Source organism: Panulirus ornatus, chromosome 23 (assembly GCF_036320965.1).
Source record: "Panulirus ornatus isolate Po-2019 chromosome 23, ASM3632096v1, whole genome shotgun sequence".
Taxonomy (NCBI): Eukaryota; Metazoa; Arthropoda; class Malacostraca; order Decapoda; family Palinuridae; genus Panulirus; species Panulirus ornatus.
Window position 1 is genome coordinate 5,813,893 of NC_092246.1, and position 23,497 is coordinate 5,837,389.

At 44.6% G+C, this 23,497-nt stretch overlaps 1 protein-coding gene across 2 annotated transcripts in view; it reads right to left on the reverse strand.

Moving 5' to 3' along the window:
• The window catches only part of LOC139756741 (uncharacterized), a 155,716-nt gene extending 134,494 nt beyond the window's left edge, over positions 1-21,222 (reverse strand). For both annotated transcript variants that reach the window (XM_071676473.1, XM_071676471.1), the window contains exon 1: positions 21,087-21,222. In XM_071676473.1, the coding sequence (XP_071532574.1) occupies positions 21,087-21,186 (100 nt within the window). In that variant the 5' untranslated portion in view covers positions 21,187-21,222. The remainder of the gene's footprint in view (positions 1-21,086) is intronic.
• Positions 21,223-23,497: the final 2,275 nt, after the last annotated feature.

The following is a 23,497-nucleotide window of genomic DNA, read 5'->3' on the forward strand; positions in this document are numbered from 1 at the left end:
TTTCGTCTGTTTCCTTGCGCTACCTCGTAAACGCGGGAGACAGCGAGAAAGCAAAAAAAAAAAAATATATGTATATATATATATATATATATATATATATATATATATATATATATATATATATATATATATATATATATATATTTATACAAAGTAGACAGATAGACAGATAGGCAGACAGACAGAAAGATAGATAAATTTCCTCATCACACAGTTAATCTTGTGAAGACAATCGCTCTTAAATTCCCACTCGCAAGTCGTCAGGTTTGATCTCAGAACCCAAACGAGAGGAATAGAACTGGTCGTTGCTTATCTATTGTTCGGTGTGATTGCTTGTCACAACCACTCATCCCCCCGGGTTTACGGTGAAGTGCATTTCAGTCGCACATGTGCTATGATTTTGATCTTTTTATTATTCACGACATGCAAGATATATATATATATATATATATATATATATATATATATATATATATATATATATATATATATATATATATATATATATATATATATATATATAGCACTCGTGGTGCGCGTGATCTACAGTAGTATATGCATAATACCAAAGAAAAACGAAGCCCGATAAGTTCCCAATTGCACATGATACAAAATTTATGACAGGCATGACGCCACACCCGAACACACCATCCGGTAACGCTTGTTTACCAATGGCGTCTTAGCTACGTCTCTTCCTTGTGTATCAACTGACTGTTGTTACGTCTTCTGTCTCATTCTTGTATCTCCCCTGATGATGTGATCAACACACGAAAGTGCACTTGGGAACTTTTCGTGTTTCATTTTCCCCGTGGACTCATACGAATATCTTGATCACCCGCAAAATTGTGATCCTTTCCAATGTATATATATATATATATATATATATATATATATATATATATATATATATATATATATTATCCCTGGGGATAGGGGAGAAAGAATACTTCCCACGTATTCCCTGCGTGTCGTAGAAGGCGACTAAAAGGGAAGGGAGCGGGGGGCTGGAAATCCTCCCCTCTCGTTTTTTTTTTTTTTTTTCCAAAAGAAGGAACAGAGAAGGGGGCCAGGTGAGGATATTCCCTCAAAGGCCCAGTCCTCTGTTCTTAGCGCTACCTCGCTAATGCGGGAAATGGCGAATAGTATGAAAATATATATATATATATATATATATATATATATATATATATATATATATATATATATATATATATATATATATATATATATATATATATATATATATATATATATATATATATATATATATATATATATATATATATATATATATATATATATATATATATATATATATATATATATATATATATATTCTTGAGCAGGCTTACAATACTGACGATCATACAGGGAAAGCATGACTTTGGCTTTTTTGGTTAAAGGGGTAATGACCCTGTCTCATATTTTTAAAGGGTAATTAGCCAAAGCTCGTATAGATGAATGGTAATTAGCCAGGCCTCGTACGGGTGAATGGTAATTAGCCAGGTCTCGTATGGCTGAAGCCTAATGAGCCAGTCCTAAAATGGCTAAGGGAAAATTAGCCAAGCCTCATATAGGTGATGGTAATTAGCCAGTCCCTGAGTGGCTGAAGGGTAATTAGCCAGACCTCGTATAGCTGAAGGTCACAGATGAGAGGAATTCATTAACGGGGAGTGAAAATGTGAATGATAAAATCGTTCATTTGACAGAGAAAAAAAAACTAACCTGAAACAGACGTGTTACCGATAAAAATAAAAGAAAACGCATTGAAGTCCACGCTAAAGAAAATGGGATTAGTTTTAAGCTTGGTTGTTTACTAATGAATAGTGACAAGCGGCTTACACTCTTTAAGTGAAATACAGAAATTCTAACTTTATAAACATTTTAGTAGCAGGATAGATTCCATTCTATTGCCAACTTAACGAACATGAGCTATCCATATTTCTATTTACTTTCGGCGGTATAGAACAGTACACAAGCAAGAATAATTCCATGCCGTATAGATTCTATACAACGAATTGACTGTGTTGAAATCAGGTGTCGATCATTTCACTGATGAATGATATCTAACATTAACATGACGACAAATGTTTTGTGTTAAGATTAACATCATTATAACAAGTTTATAAGATTGTGTTTTTACTCTCTTGTCGTAGATTTGACCGGGTTATGTCACAGTTATAGAGGTCATAGGTTGTTATGAATTATGAAAATGTTACTATAGAAACACACACACACACACACACACACACACACACACACACACACACACACACACACACACACACACACACTTTCTGAATTCCTTCATCAGGTTCGCCTTAGGCCTCACCACCTGAAGCCCAGCAGACTCCGAAATACTTGAGAAGAATATACGCTACAAGGCTTCCTCTCCAGACTCTAAACCTTATCTCTCTCTCTCTCTCTCTCTCTCTCTCTCTCTCTCTCTCTCTCTCTCTCTCTCTCTCTCTCTCTCTCTCTCTCTCTCTCTCTCTCTCTCTCTCTCATTCCTTCCCAGTCCGCGCTGTGTTATGTACGACAATCTCTCATGACACGTTATCTCCGACCGGGGCCAGATCCGGCGCCACTGCCAGACGTTAGAGGTGTCCAGACCGTTCGCTGGATCTTCTTCATATGCAAAATTCCGACAGACGTTCCATATCGGATTCGCTATTGGGATTTATCGCCAGGAATTGGCGCGCTAAATATACACCTGCCTGACACCACGTTATGTAGGGATTCATATGGATGTCTGTCGACTTTGAACGACAGAAAATGGTACAGAAATAAATGAAAATACTTTGTAGGTACACGAGAAGAGGAGAGGAATAAGCATCAGATGTATATATGTGTGAAGAAAGAAAATAAAGGTAAGGAATATGTTGCTTCCGTAGGTCTGAGAAGGACGCTGGGGAAAAAAAAGGGGGGAACCAAAATTAGGTGGACGAAAATTGAAGTGAGAAGATAGAGAGGCTTGGTGAGAGAGAGAGAGAGAGAGAGAGAGAGAGAGAGAGAGAGAGAGAGAGAGAGAGAGAGAGAGAGAGAGAGATACAGACAGACAGACAAACAGAGAAATATACGAAGATGGCAGCGAATATATCCAAAAAACAAAAGACAGCATTTCAAAATCTTAGATGAACATCAAACCCAATCATTTTCCGTTTCATCTGACGTCGACGTACGTCCATATTTTCAACAACAATGTCTAGATATTTAAGAAAGTGAAAGAAAATAGTTCCATCCTGTAACTTCTCTGCTTGGCTCCATGATGGCTCTATGACCTCGACGAGAGACAAGATGAGCCAAGTCTTTCTCATGAAATGGCAAACCTCAGGTGATCCCCTCGTATACGGTGACCTGAATAATCAATCTATCCCACTGGTCTCCCATTTAAGTCATTAGAACTCCCCCATTTGCTGCTCCGCCAGGGCATGCAGAACTCCTCCTCTTGTGAGGTACCTGGGATCGATACCAAGCGAGGGTTATGGTGATCAGGATTGGCGTGATAAGGTCAAATATCCCTTACCTAACGAGAAAGGTTTTTAAAAGAAAAAAAAAAAAAGTTTTTGAAATTACTGCTTGATATATTTCGGTTTATTTGTCAAACATGTTTTTTTTTTAGAGCATTCACGTCAACTTTAAGGGTTATAAGAGATGAGGAAACTTTCATTTTTGTGTGTTAAATGTTTTTTCTATTTTTTTTTCTTCTTCTTTTACCGCGTATTTCAAGCAACACCAAAATCAACAGCTTCTCTCCTTCCTGGTTTGCTGACTCAGAATTTCGCAGGCTTTCGTGGCAAGAAGTGACGTGGAGTATAACAGGAGTGACGTTGATAAAATATAACACACCAATATTAATATTCATAAGGACCTAAAAGCATACATATATATACAAAGAAAGTACAAACCCACAAACACACGGATTGAACTCAAATCATTCGAACATATGCGTTGGAAACATAGCCCTTAACCACACACACACACACACACACACACACACACACACACACACGCACACACACACACACACACACACACACACACACACACACAGTTCGATTTAGGCCAAAACTTTCGTCGTAATCCCGTGGGCTAAAAGCCTCCCTTGTTGCTGCAGTTGACAGAGCCAAGCGTCATCTCGTCACGAGGCCACAAACATCATGTAGAGGAGAAGTGAAACGTTTTCTAGTTGAACGAACTTATGAACGAAAAGAAGGAACAGAGAAGGGCGCCAAGTGAGGATATTCCCTCTAAGGTTCAGTCCTCTGTTTTTAACGCTACTTCGAGGGAAATGGTGAAAATATGTCATCTCGGAAAGCAAAAATGGGTATGTTTGAAGGAATAGTGTTTCCAACAATATTATATGGCTACGAGGCGTGGACTATAGATAGGTTTGTGCGGAGGAGGGTGGATGTGTTGGAAATGAGATGTTTGAGGACAATTATTTGGTGTGAGGTGGTTTGATCGAGTAAGTAATGAAAGGGTAAGAGAGATGTGTGGTAATAAAAAGAGTGTGGTTGAGAGAGCAGAAGAGGGTGTCTTGAAATGGTTTGGTTACATGGAGAGAATGAGTGAGGAAAGATTGACAAAGAGAATATATGCGTCAGAGGTGGAAGGAGCGAGGAGAAGTGGAAGACCATGTTGGAGGTGAAAGGATGGAGTGAAAAAGATTTTGAGCGATCGGGGCTTGAACATGCAGGAGGGTGAAAGGCGTGCAAAGAATAGAGTGAACTGGAACGATGTGGTATACCGGGGTCGACGTGCTGTCAATGGATTAAACCAGGGCATGTGAAGCGTCTGGGGTAAACCATGGAAGGTTTTGTGGGGCCTGAATGTGGAAAGGGAGCTGTGGTTTCGGTGCATTATACATGATAGCTAGAGACTGAGAGTGAGCTAATGTGGCCTTTGCGGTCTTTTCCTAGCGCTACCTCGCGCGCATGCTGGGGGAATGGGTTGTCATTTCATGTGTGGCGGGGTGACGACGGGAATGAATAAAGGCAGCGAGTATGAATTATGTACATGTGCATATATGTATATGTCTGTGTATGTATATATATGTATACGTTGAAATGTATAGGTATGTATATGTGCGTGTGTGGACGTGTATGTATATACATGTGTATGTGGGTGGTTTGGGCCATTCTTTCGTCTATTTTCTTGCGCTACCTCGCTAACGCGGGAGACAGCGACAAAGTATAATAAATAAAATAAATATATATATCGAGTTGGTATTTATGTGATGTGATACGATGTCAAGGACCCATGATATGCGTCACTTATATATATCCTTTCATCATGTTTCTTCTTCTGTCTATATCCTCTTCATTGTTCACGATGATAGAGACAGCCTTGTATATCACGGAGACATTTGAAAACTCACACACCTTAGTGATAGAAAGATGATATACACAACAATCGAGTTCTCTGTCAACCTTGGATTCAAATGTAATCCATCCATTTTACAGTCGCTCTGTCGAGGCTGAGGCCCAGGTGTTTTAGAGTCCAAAGCTAGTGTAAAACACACACACACACACACACACACACACACACACACACACACACACACACACACACACACACACATACACACACACACATTCACACAATCTTTAGCTTTGTAAATAAAACAATACAAGGAGGTGAGACACGCCAAGAACCCGTCGCTCTCGCCCCCCTCCCAAATTCCATTACAGCGAGAGAAAGAAAACAGATTCCTCTGTGCCCGCCTTCCAGGAGCTGGCCAAACGGAAAGGTTCGGGACGATATTGTTTTATTTAAGCTACTTCTCCCATGCATACCATCAGGGCGGCCCGCCCGCCAGCCAGACTCCTCCATCACAGTCAAGGAAAAAAAACCCCCGCGCGCCCATAGAACGGTACATGGGCCCGGCGCTATGTGGGTATTATTGGTATCCTTCTGGCATCGTAGGAACCAAGGACACCCTTCTCCAGGGGAGGCCCTCCTGCAGCTTCAAGGGTCACGTGACCGTCATTAGCAAGGAGTGAAAAGTTCGACCATGAGATTATGCTGTGAGGGAGGGACTCACTTTCCAACCCGCGGGAAAACCACAACCCAGTATATATATATATATATATATATATATATATATATATATATATATATATATATAAGAACCGAGGACTTCTCAACTGTATTCTTAAGGTACTGGTGACGTCCATTGTGTAGCAACCGAGCACAATTCTGAGTTCTAGGTTGATTTTGAGGATTGTCACACCGCAGCAGCTGTTCTCCCTCACGTTCTTTCCACCAAGCATACGAGCGCTGCTGTACTAAGGTTAAGGCGTAGTTTGAACTCCTTACACGGTGAGATTCACACGTTATATACATGTTTTCCTGTAGAACGCCGTGAGGGGTAGTTTAAACGACCTGGTTCGGTTAGTTTGACTGGTCCCAGCCCCCAAAAGCTGCGCGGGACGAGGGTTGGTAGGTGAGTGGCTGAGGCGGAACATGTGGAAGCATCGCAGTTGGCTGGTGAGTGAAAGGAAGGTGAGGTGGACTGAGGGCAGATCTCAGCAGAGCAGCTATGAACGTACAGCATGCAGACTGTACACAGAGGTGAGGAGGAGGAGAGGAGTGGCTGGCTCCTCCACCAACCTGAGTCTATAACATGACAGACTGTGCACAGAGGTGAGGAAGGGAGAGGAGTGGCTGGCTCTTCAACCAACCTGAGTCTATAACATGACAGACTGTACACAGAGGTGAGGAGGGGAGAGGAGGAGTAGCTCCTCAACCAACGTGAGCCTATAACATGACAGACTGTACACAGAGGTGGGAGGAGGGAGGAGTGGCTGGCTCCTCAACCAACCTGAGTCTATAACATGACAGACTATACACAGAGGTGAGGAGGGGAGAGGAGCGGCTGGCTCTTCAACCAACCTGAGTCTATAACATGACAGACTGTGCACAGAGGTGGGAGGAAGGAGGAGTGGCTCCTCAACCAACCTGAGTCTGTAGCACGACAGACTGTACGCAGAGGTGAGGAAGGAGGAGTGGCTGGCTCCTCAACCAGCCTAAGTCTTGAGGGATTGCTTACCCGCTTGATGGCCTCAACCCCTAGTAACTGTGAGTTGTCATTCGTCTCTAATAAAGTTCTACGCGTGCTGCGGGGTGACCGCACGTGTTGTCGTGGATCACGTAATGCACGTCGTGGCACGTGGGATCATCACCCACGTGCGCCCTCGTCAACCACGCGCTGTACGTCACGTCATCAACCACACGAGGAAGCGTTGCAGAGAAATCAAAGAAATGTATCCCCCTTTTACGACGTGCCAAGACATCACACTTGAATCTCGTAACGACATCTCCTCCGTCTACTTCAGTCAAATGATGTTTGATGTTCACAGAGCCTCATCCTCCTCCTCCTCCTCCTCCTCCTTCTCCCGAGTACCCCCCCCTCCCTCCCTTCCCCAAGGCGTATATTTCCTCTCCCCTCCTCCCCCCCCCACCTACACAGCTCCCCACCCCCTCCCCTGACATACCACATGGGGGAGGGGGGGGTTAAATTCCCTCAAGGTTTATTTTCTTGAAGTTTGTTGACTTTGGCTGGTGGTTTCTTGCACGTCCTTGTCGTCCCGACGCTTCGGGACACTCTGGTGACGCACTCTGGGACACCCTTATGAGTTCTGACGCACTCTGGGACACTTATAAGTTCTGACGCACTCTGGGACACTCATAAGTTCTGACGCACTCTAGGGTACTCTTATTATAAGTTCTGACGCACTCTGGGGTACTCTTATGAGTTCTGACGCACTTTGGGATACTCTTATAATTTTTGACGCACTCTGAGATACTCATATAGTTCTGACGCACTCTGGGATACTCTTATAAATTCTGACGCACTCTGGGATACTAAGTTCTGACGGAATTTGGGATACTCTTAACTAATTCTGAATCATCGTCGTGTTCAGATTATCCACCGAAGAAAAAATGTTCTTATATGATGAACGAGTGAGCTAGAAAGTTACTACTTCATTCTTTCTAGTTTTATCTTTATATATATATATATATATATATATATATATATATATATATATATATATATATATATATATATATATATATATATATATATATATATATATGTTCAAAGCGTATAGAGGGACTGATACAAGCGTAAAATGTTTTCAATTTACATCTTGTGTCTATTGACGTCTCATTAATAGCCTTAGGTTATGATACAGAGTTTATGCTAAAAGCTTCGAACGTACGTTCGCTCAAGGGAACGTACGCACCCATCCGTTACCTAACGTTCATCACATCATATGTCACTCTCCTTGGCGATCAGAGGTCTTGGCGAACCACTCCGAAGCTCCTGTAATAGTCTAAAGGGCGAGATCGAACGTATGAATGTCAAGGTTGATGAAAGTTTTATAAGAGTTTCAAGACCTTTCCCGTTGTGCCCACCAACTCGGTGTTACCGACCGCTATTCAGATGTCTCTGATGAGGAGAAGGAGGAGGAGGAGGAGGATCAGACCGCTGTCGAGATGTCTTTGATGATGATGATGATGAGGAACAGGAGGAGGATTAGACCGCTGTCGAGATGTCTCTGAAGAGGAGGAGGAGGAAGAGGAGGAAGATCAGACCGCTGTCAAGACGTCTCTGAAGAGGAGGGAGGAGGAGGAGGATCAGACCGCTGTCGAGACGTCTCTGAAGAGGAGGGAGGAGGAGGAGGATCAGACCGCTGTCCAGATGTCTCTGATGATGATGAGGAGGTGGAGGAGGAAGAGGAGCAGACCGTTATCGAGATGTCTCTGATGATGATGGTGGTGAGGAGGAGGAGAGGATCATGCAATGTGTTCTCGCCGGGCCGAGGTGTTCTTCCATCTGGTGAGTGAGAGTGTGTGGGTGTGCTGTGTGGTGCAGGGCGGACGTGTTCGTTGCGTTGCCTGGTAAACAGTGGGATGTACCTGCCTGAATGCTGATGTAGATGTAGTTCTGTAAACGTCACTAATTATGTAACGGTAGAACCAGTTCAAGAAAAAAAAGTAGTGGTATAAGTAGTAGTAGTTGCTGTTGTAATGATAATGGTAGTAGTGATAGTAGCAGTAGTAGTAGTAGTAGTAGTAGTAGTAGTAGTAGTAGTAGTAGTAGTAGTAGTAGTAGTGGTGATAGTGATAGTGTCATTATCACTTATGCCCTTGTTGTTGTTGTTGTTGTTGTTGTTGTTGTTGTTACTGTAGGAAATTCTTGCGTGCACACGTGGAGCAAAATGTTTTGCCCAGGACGAGATCCTCTTAAAGAAGAAGTAAATGAAATTGCGGCATCCTTCATGTGTGCTGAAGGCCCTGCCTTGCATTTCTAAGCCCGCCGTTATTAAGTTAGACACAGGCAACCTACAGACGCACAGACACATACAGACGCAGGCCACATGTAGACATACAGACGCAGGCCACATGTAGACATCCAGACGCAGGCCACATGTAGACACACAGACACAGGCCACATGTAGACACGCAGACGCAGGCCACATGTAGACACACAGACACAGGCCACATGTAGACACACAGACAGGCCACATCTAGACACACAGACAGGCCACATGTAGACACACAATTTTCATCATCAGTATTTTGTCTCTACGGAAACCATGTCCTTTCTCGTGCTGTAGATTTTCACTTTTCCATCTACGTGACGGGATGCTCAAGAGTCAGCTGTTTCCTAGCCAGTTATAATGAGCCTAATTGCTATACATTTAGAACCTTCAGACCACATATAACCACACACACACACACACACACACACACACACACACACACACACACACACACACACACACACACACACACACACACACGGACGGACGGACGGTAAGAAGGGATAGAGCGTTAATTCGTTATCGATAATCACCTATACGATGATCCATAAAACACACCGACCGTAAAACCTCGTTGGACAACGTAATGGTCGAAATTCTTTGGTAATCGCCACAACACCTGCAAATGACTTCATGATGAATACATCACACACACAAAAAAAGAAATATACATTGAAGAATTCGAGGCAAAAAAAAAAAAAAAGACCGTAAATGCTTCACCAACGAAGTGAATTGGGTACATTCCAGTCAAACAGAATATTTTACATGTTCGATGCTAAGAACGCCGACTGTAACAGTCCAGTAGGAAAGACGTGCAGCTTTAGCAGCCTTCGGGATACACGCTGAAGTTGAAATCACCGCTGTATCCCCGGCAGTGAACCAACATTTCATCAAAATCACAAGGAGGAAAAGAAAGCGAGAGAGAGAAAAAAAAAGGGGGGGTTATCCTTGCCTGTCTGTAGCAGATGGTTGGGTCCAAGACTTGTGGGCGTCATGATGTACCGTTTACCTCTGTCTGGTACCAGTTACCTCAGTCTTTGTCTGGTGCCACTTACCTCAGTCTTTGTCTGGTGCCACTTACCTCAGTCTTTGTCTGGTGTCACTCACCTCAGTCTTTGTGTAGTCCCACTCATCTCAGTCTTTGTGTAGTGCCACTTACCTCAATCTTTGTCTGGTGTCACTCACCTCAGTCTTTGTCTGGTCCTACTCACCGCAGTCTTTGTGTAGTCCCACTCATCTCAGTCTTTGTCTGGTGCCACTCACCTCAGTCTTTGTGTAGTCCCACTCATCTCAGTCTTTGTCTGGTCCCCCTCACCTCAATCTTTGTCTGGTCCCACCCTTCCTCAGTCTTTGTTTAGTACCACTCACTTCAACCTTTGCCTGGTACCAGGTCGCTGGTGGTCAGGTTACCCTGCAGTATGTATGTGACCAGAAGCCACCAGGTCTCCCTGCAGTGGTCGACCTACAAGGAGCCAGGTCCCCCCTCATTAGGTAGGTGCTAATTTATCATCAGTCATGGCTCTCGTCCGGCAGGTATTATAAACATACCCTTGTTTATCTGAACTGATATTCAGAACTGACAAATTGTAAATCTCAGAGGCTTATTTTAATCTCGCAGTAAAACCATTACAAGGACCGCACCACTTTACAAAGATTATATATATATATATATATATATATATATATATATATGTATATTCCTATGAGTCCACGGGGAAAATGACACACGAAAAGTTCCCAAGTGCACTTTCGTGTAATAATCACATCATCAGGGGAGACACAAGAGAGAAATATAACAGTCAGTTGATGTACATCGAAGAGACGAAGCTAGGACGCCTTGGGGGAAATTCCCCAACCCCCCTTCCGGGGTTATATATATATATATATATATATATATATATATATATATATATATATATATATATATATATATATATATATATATATATATATATATATATATATATATATATATATATCCCTGGGGATAGGGGATTAAGAATACTTCCCACGTATTCCCTGCGTGTCGTAGAAGGCGACTAAAAGGGGAGGGAGCGGGGGGCTGGAAATCCTCCCCTCTCGTTTTTTTTTTTTTTTTTTTTTTTTTCTTTCCAAAAGAAGGAACAGAGAATTGGGCCAGGTGAGGGTATTCCCTCAAAGGCCCAGTCCTCTGTTCTTGGTGCTACCTCGCTAACGCGGGAAGTGGCGAATAGTTTAAAAGAAAAGAAAGATATATATATATATATATATATATATATATATATATATATATATATATATATATATATATATATATATATATATATATATATATATATATATATATATATATATATATATATATATATATGTATATATATATATATATGTATATTGTTACCTCAGCTTCCAAACACTTTGTCTCGTGTGTTGAACCGTTGGTATGAATAGCCACACAGGTGGTGCTTTCTTCAAGCACTCTATGGACACGCATTTAATTCCTACGACGGTGTGTTTAATTTCCCCCTCTACTCCCCACACACCTCGCACCCCTTTCCACGATCAAAGACAGCTCGTGAAGTAGTCAGGTCTGAAAGGCGGACGAATATTGAGGATTTCCGACCTTAGAGAAAAACAAGAAAGGAGTGGTATAATCCCAGGTCCGTCCCGGGTCGATAATTAATGATGCAGCTTCGTGAATAAAGGTGAGGAGGATGACACTCACCTCACACAGCAGCCCCTCCTCCCTCCCTCTCAAGATCCTTCATATTCAATCCTGCAAGAAGACTCAGGAGTGGCAGGAAGAGGATGCCCCTCGCAGCGTGGTCCTCAGATCCTTCTTCACCTCTCCTCCTACGGGAGGAAGGCCCCCCTCCTCCGCCACAGGGTCCTCACATCCTTCACCTTTCATCGGTAAAAATCTCAAGAACAATTGTGTGATTTCCCGCGAGGTTGGACAGTCGATCCCTCCTGCCTCACACCTCGCCTCCCCAGCCTCTCCCCGTGCACCAACCTGGTCCACCTCACCTCCCCAGCCTCTCCCCGTGCACCAACCTGGTCTGCTTCACCTCCCGACCCTCTCCCCGTGCACCAACCTGGTCTGCTCCACCTCCCCAGCCTCTCGCCTTGCACCAGCCCAGCCTCCTCTACCTCCACAGCCTCTCCCCGTGCACCAACCTGGTCCAACTCATCTCCCCAGCCTTTCCCCGTGCACCAGCCTTACCTGCTCCTCCTACCCAGCCTCTCCCCGTGCACCAGCCTCGCCCGCCCCACCCCACCAATACTCCCAGAGCATCAGCGCGGCCCACCCCACCTCACCAACCCACCTAACCCCACCACCAACCCACACCACACGACGCAGGTAACTCCAACAGTTTACAAAACTGTGGAACCCCAATGCTTTGTTGTCGATAAATCATTTAGTGGTTTTTAATGTGAACATTTTTAGTAAATAAAATATGAGCGGAAGCCGAAATATTGCTCAGCATTCAGCTGTAATTGTAATCTGTTGAATGATAAATACAGAGCATTTAATGCTATCGTGTTCATTAGAGGAAGTTTTGAAAACATTTAACTCAACAAAAATGTTGGTCGGAGCAAATTTTTTTTGCAACATTTGATTTAATATTACCGGAACACGAGTATTACCTCATATTTTTTTTTCCGTCGGGATTAAGTCATTTCTCATATGTATTCGACCGTTCTTCTATGTACCTAGGTCCTTCATTTTATGTATCTGTCCCTTCTCTATATGTATGAGGGTCATTCCTTACATGTCCCTTCTTTATGTGTATTCATTACATGTATCCGTCGTTTTCTCATATGTACCTGGGCTCCAGCCTACGTGTGTTGTTTGTTCTCCATATGTACCAAAGCTCTTCTTTATAGATTCCTGGACATCTCCTTATACACATACAACCCTTCCCGGCAATTACTTGACCATTCCTTACGTATATCCAGGTGCTTCTTCATATATTCGTGACCTTTTCTTCATATTTGCCTCATTCTTTCCTCTGGTGCTTTATCCAACTCTTCCTTCAGTTGTGCTCGTACCTACTGTGAATTATATCCACCTCACTCTTTAGGTGGAGACAGACTCTTTCTCACATGTACCCAGCCCTTCCTTCAGACATACCTAGGTTTATGTTCACATGCACCTGGCCCCTCCTTCAAATATACCTTGATTTATGTTCACGTGTACCTGGCCCCTCCCTCAAACATACCCAGGTTTATGTTCACATATATCCAGCCCCCACCCCCATCAAACATACCCAGGTTTATGTTCACATGTACCCGGCTATTTTCCCCCGCGTATCTGGGCCCATCCTCCCACATACCCGGCACTTTCCTCTCCCTCCTGTGGGGGAAGTTTGGCTATCATAGTTTTAGATAAGACTCCTGGTGGCCCTTCATACTGACCCTTCCACAGCAGGTGGTATGTGGGCGCCCCAGCCTCTGAAGAAGAAAAGCATATGTAACACACAATAAGCTTAAGCTACGTAAGAGGAGGCAAAGCTTATGAACCTTTTCCTGTACGTGAACCGAACGTCTCCTTAGGAAACTATAAAAAAATATCTGTAAGCCAGGCGACAGTCTGTTTGACAGTCAGTAGGTCACAAAGTATCAAAGAAGGGCCACGTTCCGTGATTACCTGTCTGTCTTCACCCATCTGCACTGTACAGGGAGGGAGTTTCACACTCATGGGGGCTCCCATCTCTTGAGCTTTCTTTACATTCGGGCAACTTTTTAAACTTTTGGATCCTGTCAGATCAAATCTGTGGCCTTTTGACCTCTCGCTGTTACTCAGCGATCTTAATTCTGGTGCTATCTTTTATGCTCTCCTCTAAACCTTCTCTATCAGTTCTTGTTCTTCTCCAAGTGCAGTAACCAAACCTGCGAAGCATTCAGTCTGCTCTGAACATATCCTTCACCGTGTACTTCAATACGATCCTAATATTTGCCAGCAAACAAACTGTCCCCTTTAAAATTCTCCTAAAATGCAACTCCGACGACAGTTCAAGTACAGCGTTAAGCCCCCCCCCCCCCCCCCCCTCGTTCCTTTCATACACTTATTCCTACATTTTATTTCCTGCTAGAGTAGTACTCAGATCGAGGCCATCTTTCGCTGCGTCCCGAGCTTTGCATTCACTCGAGCTGAATTTCATTGACCATGCATCGCGTCAACTCTGAAGCCTTTCTAGGTACCCTTGTGATAATCTGGTACGAGAGCTTTATCACTCTTTACTTCCCTCAGTGACCGTGGCATCATCTGCAACCATTCTCACGCATGATGAGTCCAGCGCTCTCATGGCAAGACATTTCCATAGATCAAAAAAAAATAAAAAAGCAGTGGTCCCAAGACCGAACTTTGCGATTCATCACTGGTGACCTCAACCCCAAAAAAGACTCTTCTGTCATACGTCCTTTTGTTCCCACCCATTAAGGTGATTTACGATCCATCGGCGCCTTCCCTCTTATATCTGGCTGAGGATCCAGCTTCCTCCCTTACCAGCCTCATGGTTGTTACAGCGTCAAATTGCTTTCTGACTCTACACATGCACACAATCCAATCATCATTCTCTTTCGTCTGCAACGAGCCTCACTCTCTCATGGAAATCTAAGAGGTTTGTTACACATGGACTCTCCTTCTCCTGGATCCGTGCTGTGTGTGTGTGTGTGTGTGTGTGTGAGGCTGGGTAACAGTTACCCTTCCCATGAGTTATGTTAGTAATCCAGGTGTTTCCTGGCAAACCAACCGGCTCTCTTATATCCGAATCATCTCTTCCCTCGTCATTCCAAAGCATTGCCCGCCAACATGGACTTATATAGCAGTTTCTTTAACATCTTTTTTTTTTGATTCTGCACGTCGCCTCGCATGACGCCTCACCTTCGCCTGCCGCTGTATGTTATCGTATTGCATGTCGCCAAGTGCATGGGCATTCCTGTCTCAGCATGTAGCCTCCCCCTCCTCACCTGCATCGCCCAGAGAGCAGTATCAGACGCTTCCACACCTCTATCTATAAATCCAGAGAATCAGATATCATCTTCAGCTGGTATAGATATCAGTGAACCGTCATTTAACATGTTTTAAGGTTAGATTCTGAACGATTTAACTCCAACCAACACCAAGGAATATGAGAAGAGAGTTTTAGCGCCGTGTCCCTCACACGAAGGAAGCTTAGTACTTCCCACTTACGGCAAGAATTTTGAATTTCTTCTCCCTAGAGAGAATGAGGAGGTCCTCGAGAAGAAAAGGAACGACGAATACACGTTGATAAACACGACTGATTTCCGAATGAGAACCGTACCCAACAGCTGACTCGCATCGATGTCCACAGTTCATACATCAGCAAGGTCAGGCCCGACGTTGGATCATATCGACCTTCAACTTTCACACCAAAATATCGTAAAATCTGTCATTATTCATTCGTCAGTTTTTCCCTCTCCTTTCCTCCCCTCTCTCTCTCTTATCAACGAGGCAAACTCTTCCTCGTGGCTTGACGAATTCCACCCACCAGGGGGGATCACAGACCGCCTGGATGATACAAGGGTTCATGAGGGACCAAACATTGTAAGCGACTCTGCTCACAAGCAACTCGCTCACTCACTCACTCACCAACCCCCCTCGCACGTGCAGCTGGTCTATACGCGTATAAAAAAAACGAGAGAAATACAATCGAAAATCTATACCTCACCGCTGATAACTATCTCGTTCCAGGAACTACGACAACCCTCTGTGTGCGTCGCCAACATGAGGTTGGTCGCGTGGCACCGAGGAGGAGGAGGAGGAGGAGGAGGAGGAGGATTGATCAGACAGACCAGCCACAGGTTCCTCAGGCATCGTCAGACCCGCGGGCGAGGTAGCGCTTCACGGTGCCGTAGGTTCGACCAAGGGTCGCGGTTAATATAGTGAGGGAAGGGTTTGAGGTGGACGATATTGATCGGGGATTCGTATGTTGCTGTCCAGTGGCATGGTGGGCACAAGAACCTTCACGCCCAGAGACTTTAGGAACAGCTCCCGTTGGCCACCGCGGTGGAGAAATAACGGCAAAAATCCCTAAGACCTTAGGCCAGATTTGTAACGCAGGAAGAAACATATATCCACCAATTTAATCCGGAGGACAAACAAAAGAGTAAAAAATGGGGTCCTTTTGCCCAGGTCGCAGTAAATGCTGAGGGTTGTGGGTGAGCGGAGGCTGGCGGCGGACACACCACCCGCCTCCCCACCCCGCACCTCTCACGTAGAAGGAGTAATTCTGACTGACGACCACCACGCTGAGGGCGACCACACATATCCAGGCCTGCTGGAGCTGATATACTGACCCCCATGCCTCACTACCAACCACACGCACGACCCCTGAGCACGACGCTGTGATCCTGTCGTGCACGATGATGATATACGATCCTTTTTTTTCTTTCTTTCTTTAAGCACGATGGTATACGATCCCTTTCCGTTAAGCATGATGATATACGATCCTTTTCCGTTAAGCACGATGGTATACGATCCCTTTCCGTTAAGCACGATGGTATACGATCCCTTTCCGTTAAGCACGATGGTATACGATCCTTTTCCGTTAAGCACGATGGTATACGATCCCTTTCCGTTAAGCGCGATGGTATACGATCCCTTTCCCGTTAAGCACGATGGTATACGATCCTTTTCCGTTGAGCACGATGGTATACGATCCTTTTCCGTTAAGCACGATGATGTACGATCCCTTTCCGTTAAGCACGATGGTATACGATCCTTTCTGAGCACGACTGGACGAGCCATTGAGTTCAAGGACACAGATAACCCTCGCCTGTGACTGGCCTGGCCTTTTAACCTGATTCTACGTGATACTCGTGAGGGTGAGGACGTCGAATACCCCTAGATCTCCCTCTAGACATCGAGGTAAGACCACGGGCAACAGCAGGAGGAAGGAAGGAAGGAAGGCAGGAAGGTGGTAGCCGCCACAACACACAACCTCCTGGCGACGCTAACTAAGCCAAAAAAGATTCCAGCAAAGCGTCTCACAAAGCTAGATCTGTGTTACTCTCACCAGCACACGTCCACTCACTCCTCTCCCTCAGGGGGGAATTTATAGCAACTGAGCCGCTGTGTCTGTGTCGGGTGTGTGTGTGTGTGTGTGTGTGTCTACCCAAGACCATGAGTCAGGCTTGTCTCGGCGGATCGTGATGATGACTGAATTTAGATCAGGGTAGATGGATGGAGATGTCCGTGGGAAAAAAGAAGAAAATATTGATCCTCTCTCTCTCTCTCTCTCTCTCTCTCTCTCTCTCTCTCTCTCTCTCTCTCTCTCTCTCTCTCTCCCCCCCCCCCTGAGAATAGTAAGTTGTTGCATCGGAGTAATACGTTGTTGGGTCAGCAGAATAATGAGTGTTACGTCAGAATGATAATAAGTCGTTGCGTCAGAATGATAATAAGTCGTTGTATCAGATTAAGCAGGAGACACTATTAAGTGAATGTTAATAACAATACGGTCAGCTCCTATTCAGGGATGAGCTTTTTGAAGGGATGTTTACTGTAGCACATTTCCTTCACCATACGAGTCAGTTGTGACCCAACCAAGCATTGTTATGATTCTCTATTTTTCATATTTTCATTTGTATTTTTCATCAATATTTTATGATAAAGGAAAACGTTATGTTACTCTACACTTTGTCTGTCAGGGGAATATCAGATCATGAACATTTCCGGTTCAGAATACATGAATCTACGAAAGAACTCGGTAAGACCTGAATATTCCTCAAATGCTTCATGTTTATGTTCCGATCTTTTGATGTTCGTGTGTTGGGTCAGCGTAAACAAGGTCAGTGTCGTAACCTTTCAAAATAAATCAGATTTGATAACTAGAGTGTGCAGCTTGCTGTCTCCCGCGTTAGCGAGGTAGCGCAAGGAAACAGACGAAAGGATGGCCCAACCCACCCACATACACATGTATATACATAAACGCCCACGCACGCACATATACATACCTGTACATTTCAACGTATACATATATATATATACATACATAGACATATACATATATACACATGTATATGATTCATACATGCTACCTTCATCCATTCCTGCCGCCACCCCGTCACGCATGAAATAGCACTCCCCTCTCCCCGCGTGCGCGCGAGGTAGCGCTAGGAAAAGACAACAAAGGCCACATTAATTCACACTCAGTCTCTAGCTGTCATGTGTAATGCACCGAAACCACAGCTCCCTTTCCACATCCAGGCCCCACAAAACTTTCCATGGTTTACCCCAGATGCTTCACATGCCTTGGTTCAATCCATTGACAGCACGTCGACCCCGGTATACCACATCGTTCCAATTCACTCTATTCCTTGCACGCCTTTCACCCTCCTGTATGTTCAAGCCCCTTTCGCTCAAAATCTTTTTCACTCCATCCTTCCACTTCAATTTCGTCTCCCACTTCTCGTTCCCTCTACCTCTGACACATACATCCTCTTTGTCAATCTTTCCTCACGCATTCTCTCCATGTGACCAAACCATTTCAATACACCCTCTTCTGCTCTCTCAACCACACTCTTTTCACTACCACATATCTGTTTTACCCTCTCATTACTTACTCGATCAAACCACCTCAGACCACATATTGTCCTCAGACATCTCATTTTCAACACATCCACCCTCCTCCACACAACCCTATTTATTGACCATGCCTCACAATCATATAACATTGTTGGAACATACCCATTTTTGCACTCCAAGATAACATTCTCGCCTTCCACACATTCTTCAACGCTCCCAAAACCTTTTCCCGCTCCCTCACCCTGTGGCTCATTTCCGCTTCCAATTTACTTGTCCCTCAAACTTACAGAACCTAATATCCTTGCTCTTATTTACATTTACTCTCAGCTTTCTTCTTTCACACACTTTACCAAAATCAGTCACCAACTTCTGCAGTTTCTCACCCAAATCAGCCACCAGCGTTGTATCATCAGCAAACAACAACTGACTCACTTCCCAAGCCCTCTCATCCACAACGGACTGCATACTTGCCCCTCTCTCCAAAACTCTTGCATTCACCTCCCTAACAACCCTATCCATAAACAAATTAAACAATCATGGAGACATAACCCTGCCGCAAACCGACATTCACTGATAGCCAATCACTTTCCTCTCTTCCTACTCTTACACATGCCTTATATCCTCGATAAAAACTGTTCACTGCTTTAAGCAATTTGCCTTCCACACCATATACTCTTAATACCTTCCACAGAGCATCTCTATCAACTCTGTCATATGCCTTCTCCAGATCCATAAATGCTACATACTCATCCATTTGTTTTTCTATTTCTCACATACATTCTTCAAAGCAAACACCTGATCCATACATCCTCTACCACTTCTGAAACCACACTGCTCTTCCCCAATCTGATGTTCTGTACATACCTTCACCCTCTCAATCAATACCCTCCCATATAATTTCCCAGGAATACTCAACAAACTTATACCTCCGTAATTTGAGCACTCACCTTTATCCTCTTTGCCTTTGTACAATGGCACTATGAATGCTCCATGTCTATTGGTCACATTCACATGTACTGTGGCATATCACCTTCATTATTCATAATCCTGTCTGCCACTTAGGTATACATATAAACGCGTGGGGGAGCGGCCTTCAAGTGGGCTATATCTCCACGAACATGACCACTCTCAGATAAGTAGATATGTATGAAGTGAGGCTGTGCATTCGTGTATATCGTGAGGCTGTCATTACCCCTGCACCACTTGAAGGACTGATCCTTGTATACATGTCCTGTAAGTGGATATACGCAGGAGAATCAGGCAATGAAATTATTGTATATTTGTCCCAGATCGCGTAGAAAATCATGAGGATAACGCAGAGGCTTTCGGCGTTCGACGCTGAATCTTCGATGGTGTGTCTCAGAGAATTACGTGTGCCCAGAACCCCGAACTTCTTTCCTCACTTGTTTTTACTTGATCCTGATTGAGGATTGACCAGACAGTAAGATTATTAGCATTAGATTCTCTTCTCCTTACATTCAGGTTAGCAGTTGCACTGGTTTATGAATGTTCTGTCCTCTCTACAACCACCAGTTTGTGGAGATATCGCAACACTGTATCTTGTTTGAAGTAGCGGAGTACCCTAGGTCCTTTTCTTGTTCCCTTACCTTAATTCCTCTTTTCTTGACCCCTTACCTTAATTCTCTCATGTATTGCTAACCAGCTTCCACTTATCGGCGCGCTTCCATCATAACGTTCGCCCATCTCCCGGGCACACCGCCACTTCAACTGACTCTCACTATCAGAGCTGATGTTGCAGCCAGTACACCCTGGGGAAAGACCATCCTTGTGAGATTTAATACCTCAGGATCGCGAGCCCAAACAATTTCTCCCGGGCTATTTTTGGCCACTTCTCCTCCTGAAGAAGACTGCCCTTGCATCCTTCTCCTCCTCCTCCTCCTCCTCCCCCCTCTCCTCACTCCCTCCTCTAACCTCCCACCCCACACTTTTATTCTTTTAAGATCAATTAAACGATTTTGACCTTTCAAGAGTCAGACAACCCAAGAGAAACTTTATTTTGGCCCATTTTTTATGCTGTCTCAGTCACTTAAGATATGAATACATACACGGCACACAGGGCACCGCGTCGGGGACCATTCTCACCCGCGGGAAGCCCACCTTACTCTGCTCCTTGGCGTAGCACAACCATGGAAAGCTGTAGGAGACACCATGAAAGTAATCCTGGGACTACGTACCTAATTATATTCAAATAATGTACTTACCGGAGGCGGGATGGGTCACGCCCACCAACAGGACCGCCCACAGCAGCAGTAACGCCCACATCTCAGCGCCGCTCACCATGACAGCGCCCGCGTACATCATGCTCGCCCCCACAACCCTCTAGTTGGCTCCCTCCTGCAACAACAACAACAACAACAACAACAACAACAACAACAACAACAACAACAACAACAACAACAAAGAGTTATTACTAGATATTTCCCTTAATGTCTGTCGAAGGTTACATCTTTTATTGTTAGTTTCTAATGCTGAACATTTTTTTTCTTTTTCCATAAGACTTCCACCATCTGCACGGGATGGATCGCATCATCTTTGTCTAATTATTATGTTTCCCGGTGAAGGTATTTTCTTTTCTTTGTCTTCATCTTCTTTCTTTCTTTCTTCTTCTGCTTCTCAGCAAACAAGGATGATCTTCCTTCTTTCCTTCATTACTTCCTTCCTTCCTTCCTTCCTTCCTTCCTTCCTTCCTTCCTTCCTTCCTTCCTTCCTTCCTTCCTTCCTTCCTTCCTTCCTTCCTTCCTTCCTTCCTTCCTTCCTTCCTTCCTTCCTTCCTTCCTTCCTTCCTTCCTTCCTTCCTTCCTTCCTTCCTTCCTTCCTTCCTTCCTTCCTTCCTTCCTTCCTTCCTTCCTTCCTTCCTTCCTTCCTTCCTTCCTTCCTTCCTTCCTTCCTTCCTTCCTTCCTTCCTTCCTTCCTTCCTTCCTTCCTTCCTTCCTTCCTTCCTTCCTTCCTTCCTTCCTTCCTTCCTTCCTTCCTTCCTTCCTTCCTTCCTTCCTTCCTTCCTTCCTTCCTTCCTTCCTTCCTTCCTTCCTTCCTTCCTTCCTTCCTTCCTTCCTTCCTTCCTTCCTTCCTTCCTTCCTTCCTTCCTTCCTTCCTTCCTTCCTTCCTTCCTTCCTTCCTTCCTTCCTTCCTTCCTTCCTTCCTTCCTTCCTTCCTTCCTTCCTTCCTTCCTTCCTTCCTTCCTTCCTTCCTTCCTTCCTTCCTTCCTTCCTTCCTTCCTTCCTTCCTTCCTTCCTTCCTTCCTTCCTTCCTTCCTTCCTTCCTTCCTTCCTTCCTTCCTTCCTTCCTTCCTTCCTTCCTTCCTTCCTTCCTTCCTTCCTTCCTTCCTTCCTTCCTTCCTTCCTTCCTTCCTTCCTTCCTTCCTTCCTTCCTTCCTTCCTTCCTTCCTTCCTTCCTTCCTTCCTTCCTTCCTTCCTTCCTTCCTTCCTTCCTTCCTTCCTTCCTTCCTTCCTTCCTTCCTTCCTTCCTTCCTTCCTTCCTTCCTTCCTTCCTTCCTTCCTTCCTTCCTTCCTTCCTTCCTTCCTTCCTTCCTTCCTTCCTTCCTTCCTTCCTTCCTTCCTTCCTTCCTTCCTTCCTTCCTTCCTTCCTTCCTTCCTTCCTTCCTTCCTTCCTTCCTTCCTTCCTTCCTTCCTTCCTTCCTTCCTTCCTTCCTTCCTTCCTTCCTTCCTTCCTTCCTTCCTTCCTTCCTTCCTTCCTTCCTTCCTTCCTTCCTTCCTTCCTTCCTTCCTTCCTTCCTTCCTTCCTTCCTTCCTTCCTTCCTTCCTTCCTTCCTTCCTTCCTTCCTTCCTTCCTTCCTTCCTTCCTTCCTTCCTTCCTTCCTTCCTTCCTTCCTTCCTTCCTTCCTTCCTTCCTTCCTTCCTTCCTTCCTTCCTTCCTTCCTTCCTTCCTTCCTTCCTTCCTTCCTTCCTTCCTTCCTTCCTTCCTTCCTTCCTTCCTTCCTTCCTTCCTTCCTTCCTTCCTTCCTTCCTTCCTTCCTTCCTTCCTTCCTTCCTTCCTTCCTTCCTTCCTTCCTTCCTTCCTTCCTTCCTTCCTTCCTTCCTTCCTTCCTTCCTTCCTTCCTTCCTTCCTTCCTTCCTTCCTTCCTTCCTTCCTTCCTTCCTTCCTTCCTTCCTTCCTTCCTTCCTTCCTTCCTTCCTTCCTTCCTTCCTTCCTTCCTTCCTTCCTTCCTTCCTTCCTTCCTTCCTTCCTTCCTTCCTTCCTTCCTTCCTTCCTTCCTTCCTTCCTTCCTTCCTTCCTTCCTTCCTTCCTTCCTTCCTTCCTTCCTTCCTTCCTTCCTTCCTTCCTTCCTTCCTTCCTTCCTTCCTTCCTTCCTTCCTTCCTTCCTTCCTTCCTTCCTTCCTTCCTTCCTTCCTTCCTTCCTTCCTTCCTTCCTTCCTTCCTTCCTTCCTTCCTTCCTTCCTTCTTTCCTTCATTACTTCCTTCCTTCCTTCCTTCCTTCCTTCATTTTCGGGCCGATAAACTTGAAGCGTGGTAAATATGTAAGCCTAACCCCCACCCACCCACCCCAATCCCCCTCCATTCTCCACCTCCTCCTCCCCCCTCTCCTCCACTCCCTCCTCTAACCTCCCACCCCACACTTTTATTCTTTTAAGATCAATTAAACGATTTTGACCTT